General features: G+C 41.6%; 2 protein-coding genes across 2 annotated transcripts; both read right to left on the bottom strand.

Annotated features, from left to right (window-relative positions):
* Positions 1-462: 462 nt before the first annotated feature.
* On the bottom strand, positions 463-4,840 carry LOC102313926 (high-affinity choline transporter 1). Its single transcript, XM_042219830.1, has 7 exons — positions 4,252-4,840; positions 3,830-3,985; positions 3,241-3,389; positions 2,955-3,098; positions 2,131-2,284; positions 1,584-1,798; positions 463-1,498 (listed from the first exon to the last, which is right to left on the bottom strand). The coding sequence occupies exons 2-7, from the start codon at positions 3,960-3,962 to the stop codon at positions 974-976; spliced, it is 1,320 nt and encodes a 439-aa protein (XP_042075764.1). The 5' UTR covers positions 3,963-3,985; positions 4,252-4,840; the 3' UTR covers positions 463-973.
* A 2,265-nt stretch (positions 4,841-7,105) lies between these two features.
* On the bottom strand, positions 7,106-24,239 carry LOC102313415 (oxysterol binding protein-like 11). Its single transcript, XM_005920173.2, has 13 exons — positions 23,831-24,239; positions 23,524-23,592; positions 23,153-23,328; positions 22,755-22,834; positions 19,754-19,939; positions 18,991-19,189; positions 16,786-16,931; positions 16,511-16,651; positions 13,843-14,305; positions 12,291-12,477; positions 11,338-11,520; positions 11,105-11,258; positions 7,106-10,749 (listed from the first exon to the last, which is right to left on the bottom strand). The coding sequence occupies exons 1-13, from the start codon at positions 23,944-23,946 to the stop codon at positions 10,693-10,695; spliced, it is 2,157 nt and encodes a 718-aa protein (XP_005920235.1). The 5' UTR covers positions 23,947-24,239; the 3' UTR covers positions 7,106-10,692.
* Between the last annotated feature and the right edge of the window lie 596 nt (positions 24,240-24,835).

Raw genomic sequence — 24,835 nt, 5'->3', positions numbered from 1 at the left:
AGCTAACAATGAACAGCTAATGGAAAACGTACTGACACTATTATATTAATCATATGTTTAAAACACTTTATGTTCATCTTTTTATTCCTCACAACATCAATGAATCCTCTGCTTCTTCTAAGCCTGTGTCACTGTAAGCCTACACTTGTTTTTGGTTTCTGTCACTTCCGTAGCTGGTCCGTCACATTATTGTGTCCCCAAAAACACATCCATTACGTTTTGTGATATTTTCTTCTATTTTTCTACTTCCTTCGTGTTTTATTCGACTTTTGCTGAGTTTTTTCTACTTCTATTGTGGTTTACTGTTGTTGTTTTTTTTAAGTTCCAGTGTGTTTAACCTCTCAGGGTCATTGTATTTTTCCCTTAACAAATGCAATCATTTAAAAAGTGCACTTTGAATTTACTTGGTTAACCTCTCTCTGATATTAAAATTTATAGCATAAGTGTGAGAAATGTGCAAAAAATGAGAAATCAGAGAGGGGGCAAACTTTTTCACAGTATGGAATTTTATATTGCACAACTTAATGACATAAACAGATTTAAAGTATAACATGCCCACTGATTAGTACGACATATTTATTATTGAAATGTCAACAGTAAAATAGCTATTTACTCAAGTTTAACTAACAATCAGTTCATTATTAGCAGTGGTTGTTATACGGAGTTACCCACACAAATAGTGATATACACAAATATGCTGCTGTTACAGCAGAGCAGATATTTCTCTTAAATAATGATTTTAAAAAAAAACATGTAAAATGTGCTCTAAGCAGCTTGGTGGGGATTAATTGTTTTCTGACTCAAGGTAATTGTAAACATAATGTTGAACTAGCTGTTAAGTAAAAGGCATTTGTTCGTTTTATTTTGCATAACAACAAAAGTAATCCAGAAATCAGCATTGCCATTACCAATGTGCATCATTTAATATAGCAGAAGTGCTGAAGACTTGAAAATGTAGGAAAAAAAGATAAACTTAGCATCTTGTGTCCAACATCAGTTCAGATGCATGTTTATCATTTTCACCGAGTCTGGCGCCATCTGCTGGTGCTGTTTCTTCTTGAGTCTTCACCCTGAACAGGTCCCACCTCTCTGGGAGGATCCCCTTGTTGAACAAGAGCGATGTCGCATAAGAAAATACCAGGATGGTGACCAGAGAGGACAGCATGCAAGTGGTCTTGAAAGGCCAGCGCTGCACATAAACACCATCCTCCAGAGAGCAGCCAGGGAAACGCAGGATGGCGGGAAGGTTGAACACCGGCTCGCCACACAGCACTCTCATCACAAAGGCAACAACGTAACCTGCCACAGCCCCGTAGGCATTGGATGATCCGACGAAGAGGATGCAGATCAGCTGGGGGAGCATGACGGTGTAGGTCAAGTCAGAGCTGAGGATCCAGAAGGCCAACGTTCTGCTGTCCAGGTAGGTGAGTGAGGTTCCTACAGTCCCTACGACCACTATGGAGAGGCGGATCACCCACTGCAGCTCTTTCTCTGATACCTAAACAGAACACCAAAGCTCATTTTTCCCAAAATATCAACACAAACTTTTAAGAACTCCGCATTCTGACCGACTTTGTTCCTACCTGATGCCTAACGAGGGTGTAGATGTTGGTGGTGAAGATGGAGGTTGCCGCCAGCAGGCACGAGTCAGTGGATGACATGGCAGCGCCGGCGATGGCTCCCATGCCGACAACGAAAACAGCGGTGGGGGTAAGATGCAAAAGGATAATGGGCAACGCCATGGCAGCCTCTCCTCGCTCATAGGGTGAAGGTGAGCCATAAGAGGTCAGGTTCCAGTCTGAAGCATAAGAGGAAACATTATAATGTTTAAAGTTACTGAAATATGAGTCCTCCTGCTTCTTTCTGATCTCTGGATCATCTGAATCATTCTGCTGAAGGCTCATCGTGTATGGAAGCCCCTTTTTGCCAGATAAAATATAAATTCAAAATAAAATCTATGAAAACTGTTTGGATGAGTAAAAAGAATATTAGTTAAGTTTTATGTGTAGTTAGTGTTTGAATTTTTTTTAGTAAATGATGTGCAGAGGGAAAAGGGTGAAATGGAGGCGGATGAGCCGCTGTGGGGACAACTAAAGGGTTTATCCGGAAGAAAGAAGACGTCAGGTGTACCTGTTGATGCTGCAACAGCTCCGATCAGCACAGGTGGAATTCCCAGAACAATGACCACACCTGCCGCTATGAAACAAATCATTCTGGCCGTGGCCGTGGAGCTGGAGGAGAGTGTTCTCTGATAGAAGTCCTGAAACGCCAAATTTCCAACACTCTGAAAACAAAGAGCAAGCCCACAATCTACTATGTTCATTTTTTTTAAGATACTTTTTTTAAAACCGAGAGATTTTCTTGTGTTTTAGTAATTACCAGCATAAGAACTTATTGCTCACAGTTTGTTTTTAACAAATAAAAACATATACAGGGCCAAGAGTTTAAAAGAAAATCACACTCATGATGTAGATGTCTCAAAATGCCTGAGGGCAAGAATTGATTTTCAGCTTTGTCCTTGCGCACAGAGATTCCTCCAAATTTTCTGATTCCTTTGATGATATTATGCACTGTAAATGAGGAGAGATTTAAAGTTTTCATAATTTTACGTGAGTAAAATTTTTCTGAAATTGTTCTGAAATCTGTAGACAGGTTTTTGGAAATTGGTGAACCTCTGCCCATCTTTACTTCTGAGAAACTCTGCCTAACGAGACTTTTTTTATACCCAATCACATTACTTACCTCTTGCCAGTTAACCTAATGTTCCTCCCGCTGTTTCTTTTTTATTGTACCTCTTATTTTTTTCAGCCTTTTTGTTCAATTTGTTTATTAGCAACATATCAACTTTATTTGATATAATCTTTTATATACAATGTTTTTGTTTTAATATAAGGTTTCAAGGACTTCAGATCTTATTAAATCATTAGAAACATGTTACTGTTATGTCATCTCACCATTGCGAGAAAATTATCGATCCATATCCACACGTCATCAGGCTCAAGGCGGCCGAGCCAGGGCGCCTGAAATGTGTGGTTGAAAGCCGTTTGACGGAGGTCAGTGTAGACATCACTCGCCAGAACGAAGGGAGCACACAACCACTGGAAAAAAAAAAACAGAGTAAAGCTTTTGAGAAACGAATCTGCTTCAACTGTAACGTGCACTCTTTCTTGCGAGAGATAACTTTTACCTCTGGCGTGTTGGAAAAGCAGTCTTGTTTATGTGTTGTCACATTAAACTCACCAAGCTACAAAACACCAGTGATAACTGGATGACATCAGTAAAAGCAACTGAATAGAGACCTCCAAGAACTGTGTAGACGATGCCCACCGCAGCAGAGATCCAGATGCAGAGACTTAAGGGCAGATCGGAAAAGACGGAAAGTGTGACTCCTGTTGGGAGAAAAACACACATAATCGATACCTCTGAAAATCATGTTGACCATTATAAATATTTAAAGATACTCATGGCAAATACAGGCAATTAGAAATTTTAAAACCTTCCAAAAAATAACAAAATAAGAGTTTAAAAAAAACCAGAACACCTGTGTGTTGTATTGAAGAGACGGCAACTAAAGTTGAATGCTGTAGTTTGTGTAATACCAGTTTGGACCACTAGATGTTGCAGGCGAGCCAGTGTTACTGGTGAATACGCTCTTTAAGTGGGCAAATCCTTATGAGGATATAACCGTATTTAAAATATGAAGTTTAGAGGTAACTGGTAAAATGCTGCCCCCTGGTTGTGAAAATGTTTGGCTAAATTCTGCAGGGTAACTACAAAAAGCACCTTTAGGCAACACTTCTGAAAGGAAGTGTTTGTGTGTTTATATTACCCAAGGAAATCAGCGTGACAGGAACCCACATGACTTCACTTATGAAAGGGATGATGGCGAGAAGCCCGGTCAGTGTTGTCCCATACTTCCTCTGAAAGGGATCCATCATGGTGATGTAATTTTTATCCCGCATCGGCTTTGCGAAGAACAGACCACCTTTAGCAAAAGAGACAACAATCAAAGCAGTGCAGAAATTAGATTTCAGGTTATGTTCGATTCTTGTGGTTAAGAGTTTAGTGATCGCTGAGGAATGTCAAGGTATTCAAAATTTGCCTTTAAAAGAAGGGGACAGTTAAGAAAAAAATCTTAAGTAATGATAGAAGATAAGGACATATCCTGTATGAGTGGATCTTATTTTGAAGAAAATAGCCCATTTTAGGCATATTTTTGGAGGTAAATACTCCTCTGTAAGAGGTTCTTACCGATGATGAATGAAACTGATATTTGTAGAGGAATGAGAGCCCAGATTAGCCCCTTTGTGGGGTCATAAACAGTCTCTGCAACTCCAATGACAAAGGCACCTCCAACCCAAGTAGCTGCAGCCAATCATACAAGACAGAGCACACACAAGTCTCACATTCATGGTACAAGTTACTACTTTTATAAAAGCAAACAGATATTGTTTCATTAAAAAAAAACAAAGCAAAATGTGTTTGAAGTTAGCACCAAATTACTGATCACACACTGCCAAGACGCCCACTGCCAAGGTGACCCTCCGATTAACCAAAAAAGAAACTTCCACCTGTCCACCAGCTGAATTTTTCTCCATCTTCTTAGCTTTCAAAAAAGCCCAGATCCCAATCCCCAGCACCAACAAATAAAAGATGGCCATCGTTATTAGACCAGATATATGGAGAGCCATCGTGAATTAAAATGATAATAATGATAAGTTGGAGCTGCTGAGACTTTTCCTGGTGGTTATAGAAGCAATAGAAGCTGCTCTTCAGCCGTGACGGAGGCCCTGAGTGAGACGCAGGGAGAGGAGAGTAAAGGAAGCTCGCTGCTCACCACAGGGAGGGTCAGACTGATGACCTTCTTCACACTGTGTAGCTGTATCAGACTGTATCAGACCCCCCCATCCCAACCACCCACACACACACACACACACACACACACACACCCCGCGTACACACATCTGCACCACTGCTGTCCAAGGATGTGCTTTGTAATGCTCTAAGCTTGTAAGGATTATCTTCACAGTATGAAAACTTCAGCAAGGGTTTAAGCTATGACTGCTCAAAGCATCATGTTAAAAACAAAAGAAATCAGTTTAGACTTGAGAACAGGAATTGTTGATCTTCACAAAGCAGGAGATGGATATACATAGTTATAAAGAAACTCGTTGAGAACCACTGAGAACAAACAGAGGTAAGAAGCAAAAGATTTCAAAGACTGAAAATCATGAAGATTTTGCACCAGTGCCAAAGATGCCAGCAGGAACAACAAAGCTTGGGAAGGGCAGCCAATCAGAAGAAGATGAGCTTGAAGGAAGAGGATTAAACTGCTTGTTATAGAGAATGAAGGCCCAGAATAAGATAAATGAGGATTATTTTAAACTGTGAACCATACCTAAAGCTATGAATGCTTGTTTCCAGCACTTACAGTAAATAAATAAATACGAAAAACTTTCAGAGGGTTGACAGTTGACAATTTGAGTTATCATCAATTTAGTTACACAACTCAAAACTTCGAGTTACTTCTGAGTGAGTCAAAAATCCAAGTTTTCACACAAAGCGGCTCGAGTTAATTCAAGACCAAAACAACAGAGATTAAAAAGAAGAATAACAGAATCCCCTTAAATAATATTTGTTTACTGCAAACTGTGGGGAAAAATGTGCAACTAAACTCTGAAGTTGTTTTGTTAGTCTGCCACACACTTCACACTGTGAACTTTTTGTAAAAGTCTTTTATTACCGGCATATCTCTCAAGTGTCCTTGGCATTCTTCTGCTGAGTTGCCTCGTCCTCATGTATGACTCGCGTGTTTCACCATCCTCTGGCTCTCATTTGTGCAACACAGTTGCTATTTGAGAAACAAAAAACTTTATGCTTCGATAAGAACCCTGATGACTTGATACACACTGCGTCAGCAAGAAGCAAGGTCCCCCACAAGGAAACAGTGGGTTTCCTTGTGGGGGACTGTGTATTTTATTGAAATACCTGACTTCTTGTGCCTGAGTTCAAGGTCAGCTGTCTCTCTTTCACTCAGGGCTAGCGTCGTCATAGATTCTACACAATATCCTGCCAAAATGGGCTTTAGTCAAAGTCTGAGCAAGCGAGTGTTAAGACCTAGAACCCCGTGGGCAGCAGGGCAATATCAGCAAACTAAAATATAACATTTATCTTTTTAGAGTCTGTCTTCTGACAACTCTTCCAAATAAGCCATACTTGTTCAATTAATCAATCGTTTTCTAATTACGCTGCATTGAACTTTAACACGCTAACTGAGGCCTGTAGAGTCTCAGCTGTAGCTCTTGGAAGTTTTGTAGTTTCTCTGAACATGGTCTGACTTTGGGGTGAATTTACTGGGACGTTCACTACTGGAAAGACTGCTTTTACAGAGGTGCTCATGCTGGCTGACAATCAGTTAATCAAGTGCATTTGTTCAGCTACTCACCATCTATGGAAGCAGAGAGGGTGGAGTTAGCTTTTCACAGGAGTGCATATATGTACAGTTATAATGGTGGATGTTATATTTAACATAGCGAGAGTTTCAAATAATGAGGTCAGTGTCAGTGTAATCAAAACCTCAGATTTTTTAACTACTGTGATGGCACAGATTTAGAAAATATATGATTAATGACAGAAGATATGGTCATACCAGGCTCACAGCTCTGGCTGTGGGTACAGAAGCTCCACCCATGTGCTATCAAACCTTCTGCTTATGAGGGGCAGCCAATCACAAAACAGTTGGCTTAAAGGGAGAAAGAACAGCTCGTTTCAGGCAGGATCAACTGACGGGCTGCATAAAGGCCATGAATGTGATAAATATGGATTATTTTTGAACAGTTAATCATGCAAAGCCACTCAGTCCAACAATGGAGCTGGACATGAGTGTAATAGAGCTCCCTTTAAGTTGATGTCCTGAGTAGAGTTGAAACTCCAAGCCAAAGGCTAAGCTGATGAGTTCCTAGACTTGATTTCACAGCATAGTACTGGTCATTTGTTAAAAGGGAAACTACTCTGGAGTTGTGCAGGTGTAGCTTCCAATATGTCTTAAAATCAGCCTTTTTCACATAAATAATAATGCTGATGAGTAGAGGAACCAGACACAGCATACAAGTGATACACCATTTATTAGATTATCTCACACATCCATTTTTTCCCATACCAGGTTTCCTTCAGTGCATTTCAGAGACCTGCAAGACAACCAGCAGAATCCAAAAACTAGGAGGATGTCAAAACCGTTAGTAAAAGTGCTCAGTCGAAGTCTCGACGTCAAGCATTGATTTAAAAAAAGAAACAAAAAAGAAAAAAATCAAACACACGTTAACAATACATACATCATTGCATCGGTCAGATAAGTAGGTGATGAGTGCCGTGCTCCTTGCTGGACGGCACACGCACATGAAGAGTTTACATAAGGCACCGAGATTTGAAGGGGGTAGCTTATCAATGGCAGGGTGGCTTTCTGCTCTCAGAACGTGTTGCTTTAGCAGGGAGGCGATACATACAGGATATCATGTATACGTCACAGCACGGTAGAGTGGAATCAAAGAGGAAAACAAACACTGATTGAACATGAAGTACTCAAAGTGACTCCAGAAATAAGAAGGGCAAGCTCGGGGATGGACACACATTTAAAGAAAATATTTATTTACATTACAAAAAGAAGCAAATTTGGTTAAAAGCTTTCACAACAGACATTAGGAAATTTAAGTGAGTTTGCAATCATGCTGCAGGACTTTTCCAAACACTGCAAAACCACAAAGAAAAAAGGCAAAAGACATGAAGAGTGGCATAGCATTTTTTTTTGTCCTTTTAAGAAGCATTCACCTGCGACTGAATCATTTAATTATTTAATAAAATTTGCTAATTTTCAGTCTACAACATGCTGTTCCAGCAACGTGAACTTGTCAAAAAAAACAAACAAAAACAAAACCCACATCAATATTAACAGCATTCAGCATTAAATTGAGAGCTGAAGCTTTGAAAGGAAACTTTTTGTGTTTCTAAAGGAATTTATAGTGATCATCAACAAGGGCGTACACTGACTAAACTTGGCGTTAAATTCAGTGTACATGTTGGCTGGTTACGTGCTCATTTAGCTCTTTTAAAACACTGTTTTTTGGTCTGACCTACTTACCTAAAACTCTGCATCATAGTTGCTCACGAATGCACTACTAAGCACTTACAATGGGGAGTGTCAATGTGCAAGTTTTGTTCTTTTAGTGGTCTGTCTTCTTGAGAATTATTTAGCTTGTAAAGTGCAATTGCTGAATAGTGCCACAAGGTGGTGCCTCCTTCTGCTGTACAGACCTGAGGGGTGTACTATGAAGCAAGATGAAAGGATAACAAGCTAAGTTTAGCCTAAAGTCAAAGTCTTCAGCATCACAAAGGTGTGTGTGTGCGGGGGGGGGGTTTCAAACTGGATAAATCACCATGGCAACTTATGCCAAACAACCTGGTGTGGAGCAGGTTATTTTCAGAGCAGCGCTAATCTTAGCTATTGGCTCATCTCAGCTATTAGCTAATGTCAGCGATGTGCTAATCTGTTGCCATTAATAACTGTTAAAATGAAACCGTGATACAGTAGGGAAGAAAGAAATGAGAGAAACACCCTTCAGCCTTGCCAGGGGTTGATGTTGTGTCCACCAGAGGGCACTCTGCAACTTCCCGCTGGCAACGTGTTGGAAGCCACAAACAATAACCAACTGATCCAAGCAGACTGTAACAGAGTAATCCATTACTTGTGACAATAAAACAAGATTATTTTTGAACTGCAATGCCCTTAGTAACGGCTAATAAACAATCATACATAACAAACATTAGGGAAATCTCAAGAAAAACTAACCAATATATCAGATTGTTTAAGTCATGAAATCCAATAACGTTCGAAGGTTAACAAAGTTGATTAGTACAACAGATCATCTGTGAACGTGTTTTTAGGTTGTTGAACTTGCTTTGTTGTACACCCCTCTGGAAATGTACGGTTGATGTTAAGGAAACCTCGTGGCACAATGCATTACTGAGCAAAGGTTGCACAAACACAGCACCCACTACTGGACACGGTAACTATTTGGAACTGTTGGAGAATTTTACCCATCACCAAACCCTAAGATAGATCTGCTTACAGCTTAAAGGGGAGCTTTAACTAAATTTTATGATTTAAAAAAACAAAAAAAACAAAACCCTAATAGAGTCATAGTGATGCCACCAAGGTCATCTTAGACTTCTTACGCACACCTGGAAACCCCAGGCAACCTCTCGTCACTGGGGGAGGGGGGCATATTTCCAAACTGCTTGGGGAGTGGTTCCCAGCAGTTGAAAGGTAAAACTGATCGCAAAGCGATATAGGGTGCTGCACCAATAACCTCTTTGTTATTGCTTCGGTGAAAGGTCGTGAGTAGTTGGCGCAAAGAAACCTTGGGTGTTATCCAAACAGTCTCCCAACTACTCTCTGAGCAGGAGTGAAACTACGAATTGAGAATGTGATGCAAACCGGAAATAGACACCGTTCAAATTCAAAGTAAAAGTACGCCTTATTACTGAAAACATGTTTTAAAGGACTCAACTTCCACCTTGAGGGTGAGCGGTCTCTATTGCAGGCTTGTTTTGCACTCTTCATAGTTTCACTACTGCTCAGAGAGCCATTGCAAAGTGTTTGCAGACAAGTTGGTGTCTTCCAAGCAAACTATAAGCAACATGCTAGAAACTAAAGCAGTTCTAGTGCACCTTCTTTGCAACTGCCAGCACCACCTACCAACTGGTGGTTGCCATCAGGTTGCCAACCTGTCTCTAGGCCTATATGACTGGGGCCTTTCCTTCAGAGTGACAAGATAACTAAATGTATAAAATGAGAGTAAACACATTAAACGCAGTGCAGTCTACAGTAAACAGTGAGTGAATTCAGTGTTCAGTATTCAGATGCAGTTATTTTTTTAATTTTTAGTACTTTTCTTTAAATCTGTCATTTTAAAGTACGTAAATTTCTGTAAGCACTGCTCAATGTGCTATTTTATGTATATACTCTGGGAAATTGCCCCGTTTAATAATTACTCTGGGAGGCATCCACTAAATGTTTCTGTACTGCTCAGATCAAAACACCACGAGTAAGTAAATACATCCAGTGACAGAGGGAATGACTTCTGTTTTATCAGCTCAAATACACAGATTCAGCTTTATGAGATGTATTCTCCAGTTACTTGGGGATTTTCTTTCCTATTTAAAGAAGATATTCACCAAAAGTCCCTTTATCCTCAGGTGAGACCACAGTTTAAAAAGAGGAGAGGAAGAAGAAACCATATCCAGGCAGATCATCCGAGTCCAAACAGAGTATCATTCATCAGATCATCTTAAGGCTGTGTAAATAGAGTACCATTACCTGTACAAGAATATGTTTTCATTGACATTAGATTATTAAAAAAAACAAAAAAAACTAATCTGCAGTACAAAAACTTGTACTCTTCCTGAACATCATGTGAGAGATTCGAGAACACCTTCGGCCATGCCGTCTCGGTCCTTCTCCCCCCTCAGCGTTGCATTCGTCTGTACGTCAGTGCAGGTCATGCTTGTCATTTCATAACCAACGGCCACATGCGTGTGTGCACGCAGACACACTCCGGCACACTCACAAACACACACACACACACACACTCCTGAATCTACAATATCAACATCCAAGATAGGAGGGGGCTGAAGAAACTAGGATTTGAATGTAGAGTTTTTCCAAAGTGGCTTGTGATAAACCCAACCTTCACCCTGCAGGAGGAGAGACGAGAGTCAGTGTGGCATCACGTATCAGTGATAATGAAGCGTCTGCAGTGAGATAGCATAATTGTTTACCCTGATAAAGTTAGACAAAACACCAGACTGTTAAGTTGAGGCTGCAAAGTATTTGATTTCAACATTTTTGCCAAACAATGGGCATCAAACTAATGTGTGGAAACTCCTCTGAGAAGTTTTTTTTTTTTTTTTTAAATCATGCAATTCAAATATTTTGTGTATATAAGTTGTAAGATCTTCAATGTGGCAGTTATATGATTCAATATGACTTCCTATGCAGTAAATACCAGCTGCTGTATCAGCAGAAACCTAATAAATCACCACTGCTCACCTCTCGGTCAAAGTATCGGGTCCTCCAGGGGGTTTCTGTCTCGACACGGTGCCTCTCTTCTGTCCGCTGCCTCTCCTCGAGGACTGTCTTATGCTCAGTGGCTTTCTCGACGTCTTTCTGCCGTAAAGCCTCGGTCACGTGCTGCCACAGGCGCCTGCAAAGGATCGAAATGTTTCAGCAAACGCTATTAAATACACTGCAAGCTCGCTCCTTCAACTTCAATTTCATCTGACCTGGATTCAGTCGGTCCTTGCTTCTCTACTGGCCGCACGTGCTTCTTCGTCACAGGCAGCCTGGTGACGTCGACCACCCTCATCTCTCCGTTAGTGAAGCTGAACTCCAAGACGCCGTTCCACTCGCCCTGTACGCGGCACACCACTGCATTGGTGGAGTTGTGCTTCACCTCTGCTGTTACCCTAAACGTGTGGTAGGAGGACCGAATTAATACAAACATGCAATTTTGAGGATTTGTTTAGATATGAACGCCCATCTTGGACACTTATTTTAAAGAGCTGCAGAGCTGGCAATCAAAAACTCGTCTTACTGCCAACATCCCCAACTAGTTGCATCAGATGGCCGACCCTCCCAGTCTGGTTCTGCTGGAGGTTTCTAAATGTTAAAAGGGAGTTTTTCCTTCCCACTGTTGCCAAAACGCTTGGTCATGGGGTTATAGGATTATCTGTTTTCTTTGTATTACCGTAGGATCCTTACCTTACAACATAAAGCTCCTTGAGGGAACTGTTGTTGTGATTTGGTGCTATATAAATAAAACTGAATTAAATTGAATACTGTCATAGTATTGCTAGTAGTTCACCTGGTCACATAGTCAAGTTCGGTTCATTTAGAGAGCACATTTCATTGAATGAATGAAAGCATCGTCTCAATGACCAAATAAGGTCACCTCTGTTTTTTTTTCTGCTTTTCAGTTTGAAGTTAAACTTTTTTGTTTTCCAAGAAACGAAGCAGTAACTCCTTGGAAGTTGTTGCACTTTGGTGGTAAATAAAATTGAGCATCATCAGCATAACAACATAACTTTCTGAAAATGGATCCCAATGGGCAAAAAGGAACACAAGCTCATAATCTGATACGATTCAAACCACATATATTGATATAATGACAATCATTGCAACCACATTAAATACATTTCTTTTACTTCTTGTTGTGGATATAAAAACTAAGACTTACTTGTGTAATTTGCCTCCATAAAAGGGTTTAGTCTGGAAAGTAATGACTGCCGAGTAACCCGACTTGGCGCAGTTGATGGTGACTTTGCCGCCAAGTTCCACCCAGGGAACGGTGAGGATGGAGCGAGCATAGGCGCAGGGCAGCGTGAAGGTGTACTCCTCATCGTGCTCCAGCAAATACAGACAACCTGGAAGAATAAATACAGAAACAAGAGTTACAAGGTTTCTGCCAGTTGTAACAAAGAGATATGAGGGGTGTACTATGTAATGTATTACGCAGCAACAATAAATAAGAATACAGTCGAATCTTTCTTTTGTCTTTTTCCACCCTGTGGTATTAATAATGATAGAAATATCCAGGAAAATACTCAACCAAGTCTGAAATGTTAGTATTGCAACAGCCCTACCGCAGAAATGGTCAAAAGGAGCCTGCAGCCCAACAAGGATGACGGCAGGTTTAGGTCAAATGGTGATGGAAATGGTTTTAACTTTGTTCTTTTCAGCAGCTGGTTGACTGATAAACAACATCAAGAGCAGCTGGATCCCACAGGTCGGCTGTACCACCTAATTTTGATGCTGCCACCTGGTGACGGTAAACAGCAACGGCATGTAGACGACAGTCTGCAAAGCTGTGCACAGACTCTGCACAATACCGACGCACAACCGCGACACTTCCCTTATTTGTCTGTACTGGGTGACAGAGGAAATGACAGAGATGCTTCTGTGGTTGAGGCCCTACACAGTAAAGTACAAACATGTCCTGTCCTACATTTTTATTAACAAGGACAAGAGAGAAATACTTTTATTAAGAAATGCATTAATAGTCAAATGAGAATATACACCAAATATGACACCTGATAGACCAGAATTTAGTCCTAAATTAATTACACTTCTGCTTTTGGTAATAAGAGGGCTTTAAGATAAAACTAAAACCAAACTGAGGAGTAAGGGAGTTGGGGGCACCTCACTTCTATTGTCAGTTACAGCTGTGTATGGAAAGGCTTTTTTGGCACTGCGGCCTCGAGCTCTGGTGCATCAGAAGGAGGTGAGATAGCGACTTGCCAGCTCCACAGCACACATCATGATATTGTGCACGTGAGAAGAGAGCAGGTAACTTGCCAGAACTCAGCATGCTCCACCTGAGCCAAACAGATTACTTCCAGCAGTGAAAACACATCTGAGGCGGGCCATCTCTTGCTTTCTGCTACACGTGAGAAGTGAGAACTTTAGATAAGAAGCCAACCTGATTCTGCTGACGCCGTCTCGAGTTCATGTGTGAAAACATCTAATGTTTCCAATGCAGCGCGCCCCTGAACTTTTTTAGACATCCAATCGAGGTGCAGGTGAGAATTAAAATGGGGAGAAGTCAGATCAGACAATAAATGCTCTACACTCTCTCTTTATTCAGCAAAGCCTGTGTGAATGAGAGTGTAGAGGAGCTACACCTGGTGAGCGGGCCTCCTACATGTGCTCTATGTGTAAAAACAGCTCGTGTTTCCACTCCTGCTGCCAACCTCGCAGAACACAGTTTTTTAAAAATTGTGCTGCCTTACCTTCCCCCACCATCGATACCCCAATGGACATGCCCATGAACTTGCTCTTGGTCCACACATGTGTGTTCACACACATCCGCCTCTCCTGGCATTCGGCGTAGAAACCAGACACAGGGGGATGATGGGAAACCTGCTCCGCCACAAAGCGCACTTGGTAGGAGTCCTGGCTGGAAGCAGTGGGGTCGGGGCTTCCCTGTGAAGGCTCCTTGGAGGCGTCTGGTCTCTTGGGCACCTTCCAGGAGCAGTGGAAGGTCTCGCCAATGATGGGGTTGTAGGGTTTTTTGGCAATGGCGCCTTTGCGGCCCTCGTGGAAAGAGGTGAGGTAGTACTCCACAAACCGGACCATGCGGTCCTCCGGACTGCTGCCATCTGTGATGGTCACAAAGAGATCCGGATGGGACATGAAGTCTGCGTACATCTCCAGCAGAGAGCGCTTCTCGAGAATGAAGGTGGGGAGGACCACCTACAAGTAAAATGGACGAGAGAAGAGATTTTAAATCACATCTTCTGGAACATACTGCATTAACAAACTGAGTCTGAGGATGCTTCTAAATTAGCTCAGGTTAGGCAGAAAAATATAGTGCAATGAGGAAGTGAAAAGACGTAGACAGGACGTGACCCTGCGGATCATGGGGTGTTTACTAGAGTTCCAGCTGAGGTAAGCCAGCGGACCCATGAGATAAATCAGAAACTCAAGAGCAGGATATCGAACTACGGGAACAAACTGACACTGAAAGATAAGAGTGTCAGCGTAAGCCTCGGGTCAGGGTGTTTAAGCACATGTCCTTGACAACTAATTACCAAGAATGAGGAGCTTACTTCAACCATGACTCCTTATCCTGCCTCAAAATGTGGTTTTTAAACAGCTTCAATTACTTTCATGGGCGGCTTTAATTCGAATACAGCACTGTGCTACTAGATATCAGCCTCATCACAGGCTGATATTTAATAAGCATTTAACTGTGACAAATATCTGTTGCTGTCTGCATAGACAGAAATTCACATTTAACAATTACATTTTCATTGATCAGCCTTCCTGTTCTACAGGCCAGCTGAGTCGAGTCCCTTCGAGTTGTGCTCAAAGACAAAGACTCATTCAGACTGATGGCGAAATGTTGGCAATCTGTCTGCATTTATAAAATCAGACAGCAGTTATTTAAAGACCTTTGAAATCTCTCAGAGGGATTGCAGTCGGTCCAAGTCACACTGCAAAGGTGCAGGCGACCTGCGCAATCACTTTGTGATCAAACGTGGTCATGACTGTGCAACACCCTCAAGCTCTGGGCAACTGATTATCACCACAAGCTACAGTCAATTGCACAATGTGAAAAATTCAACTTAATCACCAGGCAGCCGCTGATTATTATTTTCTCTCTTTGGTGGATGTAAGGAGTTTGTCCTTTTCAGCCATTAGCTTGATCTGAATTGTCAAGCTAAGTGCGCCCAATGTTGGATAATGTGTTAGTTTGCTTAGCTAACATTATGTCTGGATGATGGTGCATGAGATGATCCCTTTTGTTCCTAGTATTCCAAGAGTATTTTAATTTATTTAACAAGATAAATATTTGTTGTCCCTGTATCGATACAATATCACAAAAATCACAAAAATATTGCGAAAAGATCTCAAAAAGCAACACATCAGGCCACGATCTAAAGAAACAGCTGAGAAACAAAGTCAGTCAAAGTCAGTTCTCATCCCAGGAAGGAATATTGTTCATCTGGATGTTGCTTTTTCACTGGGACAAATGTTTTGTCACTAGATCTGCAAAATGACCAAACTATAGGGATATAACTTTTTCCACATAGGACCAGGTAGGTCTGTGTTACTTTTTTGTTCCTTAATAAATGATTTAAAGAATTTAAAAGCTACATTTTGTATTTACTCAGATTATCTTTGTCTAATATTAAAATTTGTCTGATTTAAAACATGCAAGTCTGTCAAATATGCAAAAAAAGAAAAATCAGGAAGGTGGTAGATACTTTTTCACAACAGATGCAGGCAATAACCAACATGTCAGTGTTAAGCCATAGTTCTTTCTATTTTCTGTTAAACAGCTAAGTTACAAAGCACCAGTACACCAGGCCGGGTTGGTATCAGCGTCTTTGACCGTTACTGGACCATAAGGACTGATCAGGACACAATGACTGCAGTAAATGATGTTGATCTTTTTGTGTTACATTAGAAAAGTTTGCAGGGTTTGTTTTTTTTATAATGATGCATGAAAAGCACAGGAGGATTTATTTGAAGAAAAAAAAAAAAAAAAAACAACCTAAGAAGTGAAAGGCAGTGTTTCTGTGCAACAGTTGCTGAGTCAAGGCTGAAATACGTGTGGAACAATCTTACCACATACTTTTAACTGTGTATCAGTACACTGTTAAAAAATGGTTTATTTAGCTGCAGAAGAACATGGTGTGAACTCCTCATTTTGGTTTATTCTTTACCAGAATTCTGTGAAATTGCATTCAAAACCAATCAGAAGGGAATCTTGGCAGCATTTCACGCCTCACTGTGACGCAATGTGCTTTGAACTCTGTGTTTATTGATACAAGAAACTCCTCTCGCTCCGGGAAAATCCTCCTCTGTTACAGCCAAGCGAGCCTTATCAAAGACCCGTTCGTGCTGGCGTCTCAGAGGGATTGTTTTTGCTGATATGGGAACTTGACCTACCCGCGTGAGGTCCATCCCCAGCTTCAGCTGCGACAGCAGGTGTAGAATGACGCTCCGTTCCTCCTCCACGGCACCCAGGTCCTCCTCCTTGTCCGTAAAGGAGTCCTCCAATTCATCCTCTGCATCTATGTCTTCCTGTTCCTGTGAGGAGAGAGGAGGGAAGAAATTAAAGTTTTTTTGTATGACTGATTTTAAAACGAGGCAGTCTCACAGAGCATTAACAGAAAACTGCAACAAGCATGACACAGATAACCTCTCCCCTCTCCCGGTCTTACCCCGGAGAAGTTGCAGGACTCGGGGCTGCTGAGCTCCAAGCGGTTCCCCTCCAGCGGGCCCTCACCTGTCGCGAAGCTGCCCAGAGAGCTGCTGCCATTCTTCAGGATGTCGGGCAGTTTGGGCTCCAGCCACTCAATGGTGGGTCCTGCAGTGGACGGGGAGTGCACAGGTGCAGGTTCAGAGGTACTCATGGTCCTACCCCTCCCTCCCACCCAACCGAGGCCCCCCTACATGCACAGGTAGCGCTAAGCTCGGCCCACCATTTACCGCACGGCGCCCCGCAATCGCCTTGCAGCTGACCAGGCAGAGCTTCTGGTCCTCAGAGAGCTGCCGTCGACCAAAAGAGTGTAACCCAACTCCTCCGTGGAGACAGGTATCAGGATACTCTGGAAGCATCCCCCACCACGATTGGCTAAACCCTCTCAGTATGGCATCCCCCCCCCCTCCGCCCCCTTTAAAAGTACGTATAGCAGAGGACAGATCTAATTCAAATTCACCTTGTGCGTCAGAAGACTTAATCTGATTGGCTGCTGTGGCGAGTCCGCCCTGATGAAATATACATCGAGTAACGAGATCCGCTGTGGAAAAAGTGGGACGAGTTTTCCGGCATTTTAACAAAAGATCAGCGAGTCTCCTCTCCTTCACCTTACTGTATGATTTTTAATGTGAAGCTTAAAAACAGAGCTGTCCTCGAGGTGCTGCGGATGGATATTTAACCATCTGAGATCCAATTACCAGCGAGACAGGTGGTACGAAAGGGGACAGGTGACCCCATCAATAATGCAGAATAATTCCAGTGTCCGGCCAAGCTAACCGCCTAGATTGGGTGCAGACACTGCATGAGCAAGACTATGATTTGTTCTTAGGATTGCGTGCCCAGTAGAGACATAAATATTTAACACCCACTTCCCAAACATCATGTATTTACTGAACTTAAAATTTAACTTGAGTTTATATAGAATTTATTTAACCCTTTATTGATCCCGCCAGCAGGCCCATGGTCAATTTTACTGGTAAATATAAAGGGTTGGTCAATAAAGGGATAAGATGAAGGTGGTGCAGAGGGACAGTGTTTGGGACGACTCAGTACCACAGTAGCAGGTGATTTTGACCATAAAGCACAAAATTACGTCAAAACTACAATTGACAGGTGGCACAACCTCCCCCCCCCAGTACTACAATTACTGGGTCTTTTTTTGACTAACATTCTACTCAGCTCAATAACATCTCAGTGGTTAAACTTTATGTCATGGAAGTAACCCTGAAAAACGAGTCACTAAAGTGGCATCCAGAAAAATATTAGAGCCATTTTATTCGTCACAGAAGGCTGGGTTTTTTGTAAAGCATCTACTTGACTTGATTTTAGGGTTTTACATTAAGTGGCAGGACCACATATTAGCATCTACTCGGCTGGGGTTCCAAGCACGCTGAGACAAGCCAAAAATGAATGAAAACCGTCATTTTTGAAACCCGGGAACGAGGGAAATGGCTGCACACAAACCAACACCGATGAGATGCAGGCATTCACCATCGGTGTAGTGCCATCACGGTGATGGCACTGCCTATTAGCAGTTTATTAACCTCTTGCTTTTGTCCCTTTTCCTTCTCCTCAACCAGTCACAGCAGATGACTGACCCTCCCTGAGCCTGGTTTTGCCAGAGGTTCCTTCAAGTTGAACAGGTGTGTTTCCTTCCCATTGTCACCAAGGGCTTGCTTATAGGGGGTCATATGATTGTTGGGGGTTTGTGTACTATTGTAGAGTCTTTACACTACAAAATAAAGCCCCTTGAGACAAAGTTGGAATTTAGTGCTATATGAGTTAAACTAAATAAAGTTGCGTGTCCATGCTGCCTGAACACAATACATCAATAGAAACCATGTCAAATGTGCAAACTGAGAAAGAAAATGTTTCTATGTTCTATGAATAAAATGCAGGTTTATGAGGTTTGCAGATCATTTTACAAGCCGTCCCACCTTTGTAAGTATTCTGTTTGTAGAAACTCGTGCTGGCCAAAAGCTCTCTGACTGCCAGCCTGGGTCCAGATGAACTAAACTCAGTTTGAGCTTTTAGTGTACCATCATTAATTAGCACACCCTTAACGTAATCCAGGTACTTTAACATATACAGTTCAACTTACGTGTTGTTACCTTTTGTGACAAACACAAAAGGTAACAACAACAACCCACCACATCCCTCCACGTACCTCCTAAGGAGCTTCTCTGTCGGGCCACCTGCTGCAGGTGGAGGATGTGCAGGCACTCATTGAGGCAGTTCATGGTGGCCATGGAAGTGGCCTTGAGCATCAGCAGGTCCTGGTCCAGGGGGGAAAGGCCAGGAGTCGCAGGCAGGCCCTCAATGCCCTGGATCAGGTCTTTGTGCTGACCCTGGGCTTGGCTCATCATCTGGAAATACAAGGATGTCGTGGTTATTAAGGGCAAAGCCTCACAGGACCGTGATTAACTATCTGTGCAGGCAGCTCTGCTAATTTTGACTCAGTGCCTTTGTTTAACTATCACGTTCTGATTAATTCAAGGGAAAAACATATTTACACCTTGCTGATTAGAACAAAAACCTGCTGTATCCCACTCAAGTTAAATAAACATGAGTGCCCCCTTGTGGACAATCTGCAGCATTAAACTGGCTCAGAGAGAGACTACTAAAGCTCATGACAAAACAAATCTCAGTGAGCTAAAGTCCTGCTCTAAAGCGCCTCTTAAATATTTCACATTCACTGCTGCGTGCCTTGTAGGAACTAAATGTTTCTTGTACTTTTTGCTTGTACTTGGCCTCGAGTTTAAACTTTAATGAAACATTGTAGTGAGTGCCAGCACTGCTTTCTGTCTTTTTAATCATCATAAAATGTAGCACGCAACTAGCGTCCCTTGGGATTTAGCCCCCACTGTTTGTGTCTTGGCTAAAAGTTCCCCCCAATCAGTGAGTTATGACTTCTTCAGATCAAAGTGTACCTCTCTTGCGTCCATCAGGTGGTCGGGCAGCAGGGACCGCTTACTGGAGTAGGCCGACGAGCCTCTGACCTGCGACCAGCCAAACAAAGAGGCGGGGTTTTGGCTGTGCCGGCGCATGGACATCGGGGAGCTGCCGCTGCCCTGAGACGCCGTGGAGTAACTCCGGGACTTTGACGGAGGCTGACTCTGAGGAACGGAGACCAGCACAGTCATTACATTTATGGGTCAGCGCAGTGTTTCTAGCTATAAATGAGACGGGGTGTATTGCACTACCATATTGTTTTTTCAAAATAAAAGTTTTCAAAAACATTTTATAAGCAGTGTAAACTACTGATATTTATCAGGCTTTTTCATGGCCCCTGAACTCCATACTGTTTCCTCAATTTGTAAGCGTACGTAAACAAACAAAAAGTTGTTTTTTTTAAATGCCGGACTAACAGCACAAAACATGCTGAAAATATATTATTTTATAAAACACTTTTTATTTTATTTTAGTAAAAGGGAAAAAATCCTGTTATGCTTTTGGGTTTTTTTTTTTTCTTTTCTTTTTTTGAATCTCCAAAACTGGCCCGAACCTTTGATTCAGTTTTATTTATATAGTCAAATCAACAATTGCCTAAAGGTGCGTCATACTGTAAGGTAAAGACACAAAGAAATAATACAAAGAAAAAAGAAAACAGACAATCATATGACCCCTATGACCAACTTAAAAACTTAAAAGTCCAAACTTCTAATTTGTCAAAGCTGTCATTGGGCCTGGATCACCGTCTTTACCAGGCCAGTTCCGGCTCCCAGGCTCTGTGGTTTATAGCACTTAAAAACATTTTTCTTATATTTTTGCACATCTTTGCTCATTTTTCCTAAACTTGGCCATCTCCAGACCATTAAAATGGGCCACGGGCTGCACAGCAATCTGGAGATCAATATCCAGATCAATACTGCTGCTTGCTGCACTTACAAACAGGCTGGAAGCTGATATTTCTTTACATAAACACCGATACTGTTCTAACTCTGTTGGATTGCCTCCTTTGGCACATGTGAAAGGAAAACAGGAAACTGTCACATCCGCTCATGAGTCATAGATTTAGCTGAGAAAGTTTTTACAACACCCTAACAGTTTTAATACAAAAGTACTGTCCGGCTGTTTCACTGCTGCACATTTATTGACAGATCAGCAGCCATTTAAGGGCCTTTAGAGCCTAAAGGTGTGCAGCAGCATGGGTTTTCTGCTCCAAAAACCAAAAAAGACTAATGAAAGAGCATTGTGTCACTGCTCATCAGCACAGAAAAAAAAAATGCTGATTTTGACTTTCACAATGATGTCAAAGATGGACTTTGAAGTAAAACATAGCTGTTCATGGTTTACAAGCCTTTAAAGACAGACAGGACTGAATGAGCTGCTGTCTCTGGAGTGCACATTTCACATCGGATGAGTTTTCCAGGTTTTTACTATAAACTTTTTTTTTTTTTAATCTGCAAATATGCTAATATGCAAATCTAGATAAAGATCCTGGACATGAAGGTAAAGTACAAAGCTTCATGCATCAAGGCAGCCATACGCCTTTAGCTTTTATTTTGTAAGCACACCGAGTTTTGAGCTTATGAAAATGTGTTTTCTGCACAGTCATCACTGCTCGCAGACACAAATATCTGCACAAACTGCTCACACAGCTGCAGACGCATTATCTGATAAGAGCTTACGAAGCAAACTTTAGCACGATTTCATGCCAGTCAGACTTCCTTCTCTTTCCTTGTTGCTTTAGTGGTGCTTCTGTGGGCTTACAACATTGTCACTTCTCTCTCTGCTTTCACGCGTTTCCTTACAGAAAAAAGGTGGTGTGCCTGTCTACAAACTGCATGCAGCGATCACGACCCTTCTAATTTAGAATCGGTTAGATTTAGTAAGAAACACACAGATCGGCCATTACCTGAGCCATAAATCTGATGGCGATTTTGACTCATCCTTTCAAGGATAAGAATATTTCCACAGACATAATGAGTGCAATGAACTCATTGTTATGTTCAAGAAATCAGTTTGAGATGAGGTCAGCTTTGTGACATCGTGTGTTAATCTTCTCAAAGCAGCCATGAGTTGATGAGTACACTGTGGTTATAATTTTTGCTGCAACCAAATGTTGCAGCAAAAATTGAGACTCATCAGATCAGGCAATGTTTTTCCAGTCTTCTATTGTTCAATTCTGGCAAACATGCGTGAACCACAACCTCAGTTGCCAACAGGACAAGAACCAGATGTGGTCTTCTGCTGCTGGTGAGATGCTCTTCTGCATACCTTGCTTGTAACAAGTGATTGTTTTGAGTTACTATTGTATTCCTATGAGCCTGAAGCAGTCGGGATATTTTCTCTCTCTGATCATTCTCTGTAAACCCAGGAATTGGCTGTATGGGAAAATCCCAGCAGATCAGTAGACCAACAAACCAAGCAACATTCAAAATCACTTAAATCACCTTCTTGCTGATGCTCAGTTTGAACCTCAGCAGGCCATCCTGACCATACTCTATGTGTCTAAATGCATTGAGCAGCTGTCATGTGATTGGCTAATAGGATACCTCTATTAACAAGCAGTCATCTGATATATGGGGTTTTCTCTGTATTATTGTGGAGTCTTTACGTCTGTGAAGGTTCTCAGTCTTCCAGGTCATCGTAGTCTAAGGAGCTTGGAAAGAAAAGCGTGGAGTCTTCACCTTACAATATAAAGTGCCTTGAGGTGACTGTTGTGGTTATTTGGTGCTACACAAACAAAATTGAATTGAACTGAACTACTGTGTCATTATATCCAACAAAAGTGTAACAGGCAGCCTGCCTCAACTGATTTTTTTGACTTTTTTGTTTTTATCTTAATTATGCTTCTTCTTTTAAAGATAAATTTTTAAAACTATATATTCTTGACAGAAGAATGATCCAGTGTAAACCAACCATGGTACAAATTATGGTCATGTGCCTCTTTTCAGGTATAAACACACTCGGCACTGTCAGTCTTACCTTCCCCATGGCCTCTGTGTGGTGCTGCGTGCAGATCTGTAGCCTGCTGACCCAGTGCTGCCTCTCTTTGGCATCAGAGGCTGACACACACACACACACACACACACACACACACAGGAGAAGAAGAACACAACCTTGTTACAGTAACTCTACAGTAATCATACTCAGCATTGATTCCTGTGTGCTTCTGCATCACCGGCAGCAGATAATGGAAAAACATCCAGATCAATACAGCAGGAACAAGATGGAAGTTAATGAGAGCAAGGCTGAGCTTTAAAACAAAGAAAAGAAAAAGTAGAATGGAGGCATCAATAAAAGGTGGAGAGCTCAGGAAGGAGCACAGAAGCACCAGCTAAAGCCAAATTAACTTAGAGCACTCATGGCTGCCAGATCCTCACCCCTGAGCTTGTACTGCTCCCCACTGATGGCATTGACAGTGAAGGTATGCGAGTCCTCATCACTCGGGGAAATGACGGCCCCCGCCAAAGGGAGCATGCCACGGGGCTTCTGTGGCCGTGACTGCTCATTGACAAAATACTCAAGCAGGCCCGCCTCGTTGTTCAAGACAAAGAACCTGAAATCAAACAACACTGGCTTAGTCTGCTGTCCATGATATGACTTTTTATCACAGTCACACCTTACATTTTTGTTTGGTAAGTTAGAAACACACATAAACACACACACAAAGGTACTTTGTCCCTATAAAACTGTAAGGTCTTTAATGCTCATTGAGATGACTTATGTCACATGAAGTTGGGTCAGAACTCACCTGTACTGCCAGCCTGTCACCAGGTTGGTATATTTCATCAGGTAGCCATCAATATTCTCCATGTGATCGCTGGTATTATGGGGCAAAAGGAGACACTCATAAAATGATACAGGCAGTGAGCACACGCCCATAAACACAGCAAGGTAAATACACAATTCAATCACAGAGCATTCCTCTGACTCAGCTTGTATACCTGAGAACCAAATACACACTTAAACACTACTGAAAAAGAGTAGGTTGTTGTGCTGTCCGGGTCAACGAAGTGCTCCTGACAACACTAAATTAGCTGCTAGCGGAACAAACTAACCTGTACTGCCAGCTTTTGGCACTCGCTCTCCCCGAGCTCGGGGTCCTGTTCTGGGGATATACATCCAGCTTGCCTTCGTTTTCCGTGATTCGGATCGTCGTGGTTTCTCCTTGCATAGTCACTAGCAACGACACCTCCTCTGGACGCAGCTTGCTAGCGCTAAGCTAACCTGTAAAGCCAGCCAAGTCTACAGAGCTGATTTTTTTTAAAGGACGGAGTCTCTCTTACTGGGAGGTCATCGCTTAACGAAAAGCACCACCGAACAGGCTACACACGCTGGACTGACAACTGGCAGATGACAGCTGAAAAAACATGGTCTGGTCTACTGGAACTGGGAGTAGCTAACAGACTGCTAGCTAGCCTGATATTTACTGGCTTCGGTTGGGGACACGGTCATGTGACTCACCTTACAGGAGCGTTTCCGCATTGAGATATATAAGATATATAAAAATATAATCATTTATGATAAACAAAAAATCCATCCAACCAAAAAAGAAAACAAACAATAACAACAAAAAAACGTAAAAGAGGCGTAAATGGTTAAAAAAATTGAGGGGATTAAAAAGCCGCAATCTAAAACGGAAATAAATGTTTTACATAATAATTTTATAAAATATTATCAGATTTTGTGTATTAAGTAACAAGAAAGAAAAACAAATAAATTAGTTTTTTGTTATTTTTATACTGACTGGCAAGTATTATCTGAAAGAAGGAATTATAACCTTAAAAACATTTATAATATATTTTTGCATTGTTGTAGGTGAAAAATAAAGTGAATAAATAATTACACAAATAGGCCACATATTATCCATATTTGTTCCCACTAATTTATTATTTGATATTTTTTGTATACGCTGAACATGTGCAGACAAGTACAACTTTAAAGATATTAAACAGATGCGTTTTGTGTGTATAAATATTTTGACAAATATGTAAAAATGTTTGATAGCCAGGAGTGTTCAATGATGGGCTGAATCATATTTATTTAAAAAGAAACGCGTTATT

This window comes from Haplochromis burtoni, unplaced genomic scaffold (genome assembly GCF_018398535.1).
Source record: "Haplochromis burtoni strain Fernald_Lab_line unplaced genomic scaffold, NCSU_Asbu1 Contig_38, whole genome shotgun sequence".
NCBI classification, from domain to species: domain Eukaryota; kingdom Metazoa; phylum Chordata; class Actinopteri; order Cichliformes; family Cichlidae; genus Haplochromis; species Haplochromis burtoni.
The sequence above is the reverse complement of the archived record's forward strand: the minus strand, read 5'-3'. Positions and strand labels throughout refer to the sequence as shown.

What these genes read in the sequence shown, in the direction of transcription:
- LOC102313926 (XM_042219830.1), bottom strand. Translation starts at nt 3,962, where the DNA reads ATGCGGGATAAAAATTACATCACCATGATGGATCCCTTTCAGAGGAAG. An exon ending in AGCTGTTGCAGCATCAACAG is followed by an intron (nt 1,799 to 2,130) that starts GTACACCTGACG and finishes CTTATGCTTCAG; the next exon opens with ACTGGAACCTGACCTCTTAT. An exon ending in ACACCCTCGTTAGGCATCAG is followed by an intron (nt 1,499 to 1,583) that starts GTAGGAACAAAG and finishes TGTTCTGTTTAG; the next exon opens with GTATCAGAGAAAGAGCTGCA.
- LOC102313415 (XM_005920173.2), bottom strand. Translation starts at nt 23,946, where the DNA reads ATGCAAGGAGAAACCACGACGATCCGAATCACGGAAAACGAAGGCAAG. An exon ending in ACACAGAGGCCATGGGGAAG is followed by an intron (nt 19,940 to 22,754) that starts GTAAGACTGACA and finishes TCCGTTCCTCAG; the next exon opens with AGTCAGCCTCCGTCAAAGTC. An exon ending in GGTATCGATGGTGGGGGAAG is followed by an intron (nt 12,478 to 13,842) that starts GTAAGGCAGCAC and finishes TTATTCTTCCAG; the next exon opens with GTTGTCTGTATTTGCTGGAG.